The sequence below is a fragment of the Haliotis asinina genome, chromosome 15 (assembly GCF_037392515.1).
Source record: "Haliotis asinina isolate JCU_RB_2024 chromosome 15, JCU_Hal_asi_v2, whole genome shotgun sequence".
NCBI classification, from domain to species: Eukaryota; Metazoa; Mollusca; class Gastropoda; order Lepetellida; family Haliotidae; genus Haliotis; species Haliotis asinina.
In genome coordinates this window covers 6,630,682-6,641,722 of record NC_090294.1, presented here as the reverse complement: position 1 = coordinate 6,641,722, position 11,041 = coordinate 6,630,682, and the positions used below count along the sequence as shown (strand labels likewise).

The window sequence follows — 11,041 nt, the reverse complement described above, 5'->3', positions numbered from 1 at the left end:
CTTCAAACTGGTAGGGGCACTGTATTTTCAATGTACGATTGTAGAAACTGGGAGATATATGGAATTGAATAAGTGTTGATACAATAATAATGGATGTTTTGAGAATGCATCACCACATGGATTTCATTCAAAACAAAGCTGTTCGTTCAGTTATCCCCTTTGTTAGGTGACTGGAGAATGACATATATTTCAGTTTTACAATTTTCAGTCACTAGTGTGTGATTTCACCCTGAAAACCCTGTCCATGCACATATGGAAGAAAATTATCGGAAAAAGGTCTACAGTGATTTATCAACTCGCCTGAAAAACGCCAAGATTCATAATGACGCACCATGCACGCGTATGAGGCTCCCATCTTGTGCACGTGCCACCTATACATTGTGTTTGCGTGTGGTGTTAACGTGAAATGATGCTGCATACACAAGATGAACGTCATTGTAACATTCCTCAATGGGTTTTCTTTCTACCAGACTTCAAATTTCAGGTTACCCTACCTTTTTGTTAAGAGTATAGTTTGTTGCACACAATCTTGTGACGTATCATGGAAGGTAAGAGGGGTGAAGACCATGGTAAAGGAGTTTATGACACGATCTAGTGAGTTTGTGACACGATCTAGTGAGTTTGTGACACGATCTAGTGAGTTTATGACACGATCTAGTGAGTTTGTGACACGATCTAGTGAGTTTGTGACACGATCTAGACAGAGATGTCTAGGTGCATGCATACAAAGGTCCAACTGAAAATGAAATTTATCAGAAAAAATAACATTCACAAACACTTTCCTCAAGTAGTTTATAGAAGCAAAAGCGGCATTAAACAAAGAATTTCTTTGGGGAAAAAGTACATAGGGAGGACAAATTACAACATATCCAATTTAATATCTAATCTCAAAGAGGTTCAATAACATAACCACCATGACCTTTTACTGCAATAAAATACAGATGTGCAATCTGTTCCCATCAGGTCAAGATATTCAGCTGAATCAGGTCTACATTCATCATTTTCTATTTCACATGGGCATCAGTGGACCAAACAATTATGTGTATATCACACACTTTGTCATTTGACAAACTAACAACAAAACAACTAAAACAAAAACCAGGAAACAAGATGCATCATTTTCAGGGCTTCTAAAATGGCTGATGGCACCTTATCTGATTTTGTGATTAAATTCATCTTCACAAAATTGAAAATACAAAGTCATCATCTCATTCACCAGTTTTAATACCTCAGAATCTCACACCATTTGAAGCCAACTGACCACAAAGAATAAACAAAATTTATCCTGAATGTATACACTACTTCAGGAGTAAATAGTTTAAAAGGTTTGTTGATGATGACTCTTCTATAACATCCTTTGAGTCCATGTTAACCTGACAGCTACATTTGAATAAAAGTATATACTGAAATGAACTGAAATAAACTTGAATGAACAACACCCAGAGAATTGGGCAATGTGACATAAGTACACAAAGAAAAACTGTGGAAAGTGACTTACACAGCATGTATGGCACTGTTATATTTAACCCAATTTTTTGGCAACAGAAGAAAAATGTCACCAGTACTGATTCAGAAATACTGAAGTAGCACATACATAATTCAATACAGATATAATTCTGAGCATGCATCTAGACGGAATGGACTATAGCACTACATAAATATAATACACCCAGAAAGTGTTTTTACTTTTTTGAAGAGAAGTCTCCCTCTTTCCCCAATTCAAATTTGTGACCTCAAACAATTAATTTGTTTCCTTCAATTTCAAAATCTTCAAGCATAAACATAAGATTTTGGCAAAATATACAGAGAAAGTTCATGTTGCTTCATAGTTTTATCAGCATTAAGCATACAAAATTTGGTAAAGATGGGTAAGAGAATGATTTTAAAATTTATGCTCCGAATACAAACCTACATTTCAAAAAGACCAAGTCCAAATTTGTTGCCATTAAAACAGAAAAAAGACTGAAAGAATAATTCAACCCTCCAAAAAAACCCTTCAAAAAGACAAAGTCCAAATTGTTGCCACAAGGACAGAAAAAAAAAAAAACACACCCAAAAACAACAATAAAACTCAAATGAAGTCTTTGAAGGGCATTTAGAAGTGAAATGCATAAGAATGAAGATTTTATGGATATCAACTTCTTTATATGAGAACACAACGTTTCGGAGTTAATGCTTACTCCTTCATCAGGTGAGCCAGTTGTTGAAGTCCACTTTCAATGCTGGTGATGAAGGCATCTGTGTTGATCTTGGCGGTGACTGGGACATACCTCAGGCCTTTGGCAAGGAGGGACGTCTGAGATGGTGTGAGAGCTTTACTGCTGAGGTTGATGACTGTCTTGGGGTTGGTGGTGTTGTTAGCTTCAGGAATGTTGGAGGTGGGAGGGCATTTTAAATGGGTGAACTTGGTGATGTGGGTAGTTTTCACTTTCTCATGGAGGTGCTGCTTGGTCTTCTCTGCTAAGGACTGGGTCTTGTGGTAGAGGTCAGGCTCGAGGGTGTCTTGTAGGTGGCTTCTGCTAGTTTCAATGTCTTTTTGGAGGTGGGACTTGTGGCGGCGTAGGTGCTGTATCTGGTGCTTGACTATTCTGGTGCTGGCATTGTGGAGTATCTTGTTGATGGCAGGTGAGCGAGGGACAGGAGATGAGAGTTGAAATCCTCTGGGAATGAGGTTGTTGTCTCGGCATCGTAACAGGAAAGTTAGATGATTACTGGTTTTCACAATTTTGCTAATAGAACAGTTGTACCTGTTGATGGATATAACTGCATCATCTCCATGTTGATGTCGTATCAAGTCTTTGAAGGGCATTTAGAAGCTCATTTTCACCTGATGAAGGAGTAAGCATTAACTCCGAAACGTTGTGTTCTCATATAAAGAAGTTGATATCCATAAAATCTTCATTCTTAAAACTCAAATGCTCAAAAAAGCACATCTACATGGTATGAAAAGGCAGTATACTAAATTTGGTGAGGATTGTTCGAGTAGATTTAGAGCTACGTTCCAGAAATGGAACGCTGATGTCAATGCTAAAACAATACGTCTCTTGACCTGTCAGGGGGAGACATAATAATCATTGCACGAAGTACCCTCTTTGCAAAATTATGCCTTTGGCTAGACAAACAGGGTGTAATGATTGTATAACAATCTGTACAATTTGCAGATGTCGACTTGACTGTACTGGTATAAATATTGATTTTCTTTTCCAATAGTTGTGAATGTGGTGTTTCTGAAGAATACAGCTACATGGTTGTGTAGCTCATCAAAGTATTTCTGGAATATATATCCAAATTTGAGATACATCATTACACAAAATTCAGTCATGGCCATGGTGATATCAAATCACATTTAACTGGTCATGCTGATGCTCAACCCTACACAACTATAAAGATTGTTATGTTTGTGAGGAAGCTCTGAAAACATCAAGTAAAAGCAGATCACAACTGAAAAATATAACATAAGTTAAAAACATTTACATCCATATTAAAAAACTTATTACACAGTGCCATTTAGGAACTGGTCAAATGTAATTTGTGTTATATTTGGGATAACAAGTGCTGGCCATTAGGTGCCCGACTCTGAGGTTGTGAGTTCAAATTCTGGGTTTCTCTCAATGAACCAAGAGTACAAGAATCTGTACATTACTAAGAAAAATAATCCCAAATATACCATAATTTAAATATTTAAACTCTACATATAATATGACTGACTGAAATGACAAAAAATTAATATATCATAGAATTCTTCATGTGTATCAGAAACAAGTTTCAGGAAATATGTAAGCAAAGTACATGTTAGTATCATATCCATTATAGAAAATGTAGTTTAATTACATGCAGACATTAAATGTTTGAACAAAACATTAATGTTACTGTAATCAGAAACATATGAACATACAACTGATCAATGATTTAGGAACAGAGGACCATTTCCAGATATACACTCATCTCCTCATGTACTGCTGAAGCAGATCCTCGCCACTCAGTCATAAGATCAAACTCACTGACTTTTGAACTTTTCACAGATATTTGTTGTGAAAACAAGTAACAAACACTGACTGTGAAGCTGTATTTCCCATCAACACATATCTGATATTTATTGTTTATAAGCTCTTCATAATCATAATACTAGATAAACCATTAATAATATATTTGTAAATTGTATGCATGTTAAGGTGTGTCCATTCTGATAACTGCATGCATGTTAACAGGAGTTTCATCTGTTAACTGTATACACATCTACATGAATGTGATCTGTTAACTGTTTGCATGTTTACACGAGTTCCACCTGTTAACTGTTTGCATGTTTACATGAGATACATCTAATAACTGCATGCATGTTTATATGAACCCATCTTTGTATGATAGTTAACTTAAGTTACTTCAAATAACTGTCTGTATGTTTACGTGAGTTCCACCTGTTAACTGTTTGCATGTAGGATAAGCTCCACCTGTTAACTGTCTGCATGTTTACATGAATTCCACCTGTTAACTGTCTGCATGTTTACATGAGTTCCACCTGTTAACTGTTTGCATGTTTACATGAGATACATCTAATAACTGCATGCATGTTTATATGAACCCATCTTTGTATGATAGTTAACTTAAGTTACTTCAAATAACTGTCTGTATGTTTACGCGAGTTCCACCTGTTAACTGTCTGCATGTAGGATAAGCTCCACCTGTTAACTGTCTGCATGTAGGATAAGCTCCACCTGTTAACTGTCTGCATGTTTACATGAGTTCCACCTGTTAACATGTTTACATGAGATACATCAAATAACTACATGCATATTCATATGAACAACATCTGTTCAATGTAAGCATGTTAACTAAAGTTACATCTGATAACTGTCTACATGTTAGGATGAGCTCCACCTGTTAACTGTATGCATGCTAGCATGAGCTCCATTGGGTAACTGTGTGCATGTTTACATGAGTGCCATCTGTCAACTGAATGCATGTCTGATATACCAAATCTAAAGGTACCACATACCATGATCCTGGAGACATGAACAACCCTTCCACTTCTCACTACACAATTACAGGAGAACAGCACAAATAAGCTTTACTGTACAATTGTTGCATATCTCGCCACCCAAATCAAGAATTTTGTTTTTCAACTTTTGGCAGTTGTATAACTTGATAAAAGGGCATACCTCATACACAGGATCTAAACTGACAACATGCAACATGATTTGCAATAAACCTGACACTATTTCAAACTCACATTTGCACAAACAATTCACATTCATTTTAAAAGTTTAAAATTATCTAAAAGTTTCTAGGGCTGATAATCTCAAAAGATTTTACAAGCTAAAACATGCTGCAATTGGAACTAGCTGCAATTTGTAATGGCTGAACATACTGGATGATATCATAACACACCCTAACATGAAAGATTTAGTTCAGATTCTCTACTCAAAGAACCACATTATCCTATAAATGACCAAATTTTCAAATGAGATCATGAACTCGAGAATTTCTGAAAATGCAGATGCTGTTTTGGGTGCAAGGTAGCCTCTTTAAGCACCTTGGTCTATGCAAAAAGATCCAATGATGAGCATGACCCACCACATGCAGTCAGGGAGTTGGACTACCTGATACTTCTAGTTGCCTTGTACGAGCATAGATTGAAAGGCTCCAGTTCTTACCAATAATCCGTAATTAGATAAAACACATTACACTGAATATTGTTTTAAAATAAGCGTCATCCTATCACTTACAGATCTGAAGGAGATACAATCTAGCTAACTGACAGATCCCACAATAGTTAATTACAAAGTCATCAGGTACAATTCCAACTGACAAATGATTACAAGAAGAAACCATGAATTCCTACAAGTCATGAATTTCACCATGTATGTCATACCTCACTGAGATAAGGCGACAAGAGACTCTCATTAGATACCACTTGAAAGAATGGACAGTGACATCACTGGTAAGTGATGAGGTATTCTGGATAGGCCTGGGTGTCATTAAAGATGATATACATTCCTGGTTGATTGACATTATCTACCACAGAATCATAGTGGATGTACCTGGATGCGTCTCTTGGTGGAGGTACTCTCATTCCACGGATTCCTTGACAGTACATCCCCGTCAGCACACGGGCTTGAAACATGTGCTTGTGACCCTGAATGTCTGGCACAGAGTAGGTATTACTGTTTGAATATGAAGCCTGAACTGCAAAGTATACTCCGTCTCCTAGTGCAGTGGCTGAACAATGAAAAACAGTCATTATGTACACACTTGTTTTAAACATGTTATTGTCCAAAAGACAAAGGGATTGGGTACATATTAATATACGCTTTGTATAACTGTGCAACAAAATAGTATGACACAGTCCATTAGCTGATTATTTATCTGTGTATCAGGGTACCCGCGTGTCAGTGACAGGCAGAAAACTTGAAATCTGGATGGAGAGGACTACAGGCACAATTCCACATTGCTCATTTGAAGGGATGAAACTATGACATATGGAGCTCAAGCATTTTCTCATGAAATACCCTAGATGTAACTTACCATTCTTTCCACAGTAACTGCGATTAAATCCACTTTTACAGATACTGGGAATGGCGTCTACAGCAGTTCCATGCCACAACACAGTCTCATTTGGATGACCTGGGTTCTGTGAGTCTAGCTGGTGTTTCTTCGCAACATACTGCTGCCATAGGAACTTGGTTTGTACCCGCTCAATCTGTCACACAAATGTGCATTTTTTTTTTAAAACTTAACATTTTAAACGTATCCTGACTCATGCGTAATATGCTTCTCTCCGCCTTCTATGTGAATGATAATGGAACACTGGACTCCCTTGTAGTTCCCTTGAAGAGTAAATAGTTGAGTTGCCTCCCTACCTTTAACCCTTTCCAATCAAAAAGCCACATGACTTGCAATACTTACCATTCTATACAAATTGAGCACTAGCACCTGAGTTTGCTCAGCTATCCATAGATTATGATAAAATCTTTACCTTAAATGAGTTCCAACCCCTTAGCATACAGGTAAGATCTTTACCCGTACACAGTCTTAATCACTCATGACAGTCTGGTCTAGACGGTGTGCATGGACTCTCAACCAAAACTCTCCAGAGTGAAGGTTATCGACAACTCTGCATGATATTGGGTGAGATTTCAAACTCAGCACCTTTGTGGAACTGTTAAATGTTATGCTACAACAAGTGGAATAGATTGGTGAATGCCAGAGACGTCTTCAGCGTCAATGTCCGTAAATTAGTGTTTGGCAAATACTGTGTGCAACTTCCAAAAGCAGCCCTCCATTATAGATGATACTGTTTCCATGCAGAGCAAGTGTCTGACAGCATATGGGTTGGAAGCTCTTGAAGGTTCTAGTTCTGCTGCTTTATAAGCCCTCTGTAGAAACGCTTTCATCCAAAATGATTTTGACATTCTTGAGACTTCTATGGTCGTCTATGCTGACGAGGGAATGAATAAGCAATTGAATTTTCTTCTCCTTGTTTCAGTCTCTTGAAGATATATTTTCAGAGCTCTGACAGGACACGAGGATAAGTCTTGGGTGTCCTCTGGTCTGTCCAGAGTCTGTCTGGTTGTCTGGTTCTTTGCTATGAAGTCCTATCAAAGTCCAAGATGTAGCACAGTCTCCTGTGTCAAATCTAGTTTGTTCGAAGACCAGCCCATGTATCTCTGACATCTGAGCTGCCGTGGCTGGGGCAAGGAGGAGCAGAGTTTTCTGTGTGAGTAGCTCGAAGGTCATTTGTTCTAATCGTTCATAGAAATCACTTGTGAGATGCCGAACTACATTCAGATCAGAGGCTGGTGCTCTGAATTTCTTCTGCTGGTCTTTCAGCTTGAAGGAGCACAGTAGAGCAAGTAGTTTTGGCACTTTAGTCAGCTTGATGCTCGTCTTTATCGTGGCGACTGTCCTGATCGCTCCCAGATATGTAAATACATAGGATATCTAAGGTAACATAGATATTCTGCCACTTGAGTCGCTTTTACTGCCGTGAAGCCTTTCTGCACTGCATATTGTCCAAATCTCTGCCACTTGTTGTCATACATGTTGTGAGCTACGGTTACTGCTTTTGTACTTCTTTTCTTCAAGCAAGTCTTGATACTGTCCATATATGTAGCTGGAACCTTAGCGAGTTTCTGTGAGCTTGCTTGGTGTATGGATATACAAACAGGTTCGCCACTCTTTTCATTTCAGGGCAGGACTGTCAAGTTCTTTTGTTAATTCTGGGAACCAGACTCTTGCTGGCCGGTAGGGTGTGACAGTCAAAGTCACTTGTAGCACTCTGGTCTGCTTGATCTTAAATAGTACTTGAGGCAGAGGAACCGAATGCGGGAATGCGTAAGCATTTAGTCCTTAGACATGCTCAGTGTGATCTGGTATTGGTGAGATGAATGTCTGTAGGTGTTTGTTGAACCTTGTCATGACCAGATCTGTGAGGGGAGACCATTTTCATTATGACAAGCAGTAACACTTCTGATTGGAGCACCCATTCTGTGGGTGATGGATGAAGTTCTTGTTTCCCGGTATGTGACACTTCTTTAGTCACATGTTCAACTCGTCTGCGATGTTGTACGACAGGAAGGTGAGCTGAAGCAGGCTTGGTGGTCATGGTGATCCTTGCCAATATATGTAGAATGTCGCTTTTGAGTTGTCTGTGTGAACCGCCAGCATCTGGTTTGTGAGTGGGCCTGACCAGTGTTGTATAGCATTGATCACAGCCTTCATACCCAAGTGCTTGTTGTTCTTGTTTCGACCACTTCCCTGGTGCCACTTCATTGTCAAGATGTGCTCCCAATTCTTGTAGTGATGAATCTATGTTGAGGTGTGTGTCAAAAAATGACTCTTCTAAATAAGTCCTTCCAAAGACATTTGACTTGTGAGGTCACCCTAACAGATACGTTTTGAGAGTGTCTGTTAGCGAGATCATGTTTGTTCTGTCCAGGTGTCTTGCTAGGAAACGCTGCAGTGGACATAATTGTAGTCTTTTCCTGTGAGTCAGGTCCTGTTCTGAGGTGAGCAGACTGACAAGATACTGCCATGTTCATATTGGCAACAGAGAGATGACTGCTTTTGGAACGATGGCTCAGATCTTGACCTAACTGTCTTCTGGGACAACATTACAATCTGTGTTGTGATGGACCTTATTCCAGGGACTGATGATCTTCACTTCTATGGTGTTCTTGACCAGTACCTTTGTAGATGTCCACCCACTGTTGACAAGTATACGCGAACGGCTGGTGGTGTAAGTGTCCAGTCGCTCCGAAATATATCTTCAACATCTTGATCCTCTGGAACTTCTTGGAGTACTTAATTGTGAATGGATGTGATCATCATGACTTTTCTGGAATCATACGTGATTTCCTTGGCAACTTTGTTGATCTCGCTGAATCTAGTAGCTGCCGCCCAAGAAGCTCTCAGTAGAGGTTTGGTGAACCTGACACTCCAGAAACATGACAACAGTAGACACTGTCTTTTAGTAGGCTGAGATCTGCCAATGTTGCTGCTAGGTGATCAGACATGAAGTGCTGGACCTTCTTCTGAGTTATTAGTGCTGAAAGGATTATTCTGTCCTCTTCAGTCTTAGTTTTCTGGAACCTGCACATCAACGACTTGTTGATCGCTCCAGACCTCCCTAGGCTGAGGAACTTCCTTCTAGTTGTGGTGTCAATTTGAGCAATCCTCGTGTCTTCCATCTTATAAGACTTTATACAGGAGTCACGGATCAACTTCAAGTTGTCATCCAGGTCTGGTGCTCTCCTGGAGGGGCTATGTAATGCAGAGGAAACTTCTTAGCGGAAACTTCTTAGCGTTGAATGTTGGTAAATGTTGATTCTGGTAACAGGTTGCTCTCATCTTGGAGATCAGTTCAATCAGTGGAATCATGAGGATGTCGAAGTCATCCTCCAGCATCTTAAATAAGAACACTGCATTCGATTCTTTGGAGGCAGATGCCAAGTCCAAGCTGTTTGCAATCCAAGATGTGACCTGTGCTTCCGAGACATAGTTGCATTCTTCCTCTGCATGTATTCCCTCAGACAGTTCCTGGTCCACTGAAATGTGCCTTCATGAACCTTTGTTTTGCAAACGTTCCTCCTCTTCTGATCATCTGTCATTTCCATATCATGACATCGCTTATCTCTGTCTGTTGGAGCTGTGGGATACTAATGTAGAAAGAATGGATCTCAAAAAGGATTCATTTCTACTTTCTCCACCTGACATTCTCAAACATTGAGTGTTTGCTGACATGACTTTACACTCTCTTGTAGTCACAGGGACATGTCTTCCTCTTCCCCTAAAATGGCTGAGTCTTCCCCAATGAGAGTGTTCACGAACACCATCTTAGGTGCATTTTGATGTGCAACTCTTTCTTCAGCAAATCGATGCTCCATCATTGCCATCACCTGCCCTGTAAGCTGCTTCATGAAGTCGCATGGGTCAAAGTTGTAGATGAAACATTTGAATGCTGAGGCATCATCTGCATCTTCATGCAGCTGCAATGAGGCTGCGAGGAGTTGAAGATGATTAATTCTGCACCATAGAAAATGAGGACTACTTCCTTTTGCTATGTGATGGCGCTGACTCAGTAGTAGCAGACCTCTTCTTAGTCACAGCTAAGTCCTGACCAGCCACAGACTATCCCTCTAACGTACTTGGCAAATATGTGAGTTATGAATTTCAGCAGTACTTAACAGCATAGTTACCAGCATTATTTCAGACTCATCACCAGTGACTAGAGATGACTTCCTCATTGGTCCACCTCAAGTCTATGCATGTACACCCTCTTCAAGGGAACTTCATGGGGTTCAAGTGTGCCACAATCATTTGCACAGAAGGAGATAAAAATAATAAGTATGAAGCAGGAAATATCTTACATGTAATCCATGGGAAGCTACACAGGAACATTCATTAGAGCCACAAAAACTTCACTACAGTGAGTAAGTATGGTTTTAAACCACTTTTAGCAATATTTGAGCAATATCAAGATGGGGGACACATAAAAATGGGATTCACACATTGTACCCATGTGGGAATCAAACCTGAGTCTTCA

The 11,041-nt window shown here is 39.4% G+C and overlaps 2 protein-coding genes across 5 annotated transcripts in view; both read right to left on the bottom strand.

The window, feature by feature from the left end:
- Window positions 1–778: 778 nt before the first annotated feature.
- Window positions 779–5,336, bottom strand: LOC137266324 (uncharacterized). Of its 4 annotated transcripts, none has more exons than XM_067801809.1 (2): window positions 4,286–5,336; window positions 779–4,251 (listed from the first exon to the last, which is right to left on the bottom strand). In XM_067801809.1, the coding sequence occupies exon 2, from the start codon at window positions 2,807–2,809 to the stop codon at window positions 2,177–2,179; it is 633 nt and encodes a 210-aa protein (XP_067657910.1). In that variant the 5' UTR covers window positions 2,810–4,251; window positions 4,286–5,336; the 3' UTR covers window positions 779–2,176. The 4 variants fall into 4 exon arrangements, with proteins under 4 accessions (XP_067657910.1, XP_067657912.1, XP_067657911.1 ...); XM_067801811.1 differs by having other exon boundaries at window positions 779–4,448; window positions 4,483–5,336; XM_067801810.1 differs by having other exon boundaries at window positions 779–4,679; window positions 4,713–5,336.
- Window positions 5,337–5,877: 541 nt separating this feature from the next.
- Window positions 5,878–11,041, bottom strand: part of LOC137265571 (protein mono-ADP-ribosyltransferase PARP14-like) — a 75,092-nt gene continuing 69,928 nt past the window's right edge. Inside the window, exons 26-27 of the mRNA XM_067800990.1 lie at window positions 6,523–6,697; window positions 5,878–6,216 (exon numbers count right to left, since the gene is read on the bottom strand). Coding sequence (XP_067657091.1) covers window positions 5,933–6,216; window positions 6,523–6,697 — 459 coding nt within the window. The 3' untranslated portion in view covers window positions 5,878–5,932. The remainder of the gene's footprint in view (window positions 6,217–6,522; window positions 6,698–11,041) is intronic.

Coding starts and splice junctions, on each gene's coding strand:
- LOC137266324 (XM_067801809.1), bottom strand. CDS start 2,809: ATGCCCTTCAAAGACTTGATACGACATCAACATGGAGATGATGCAGTT.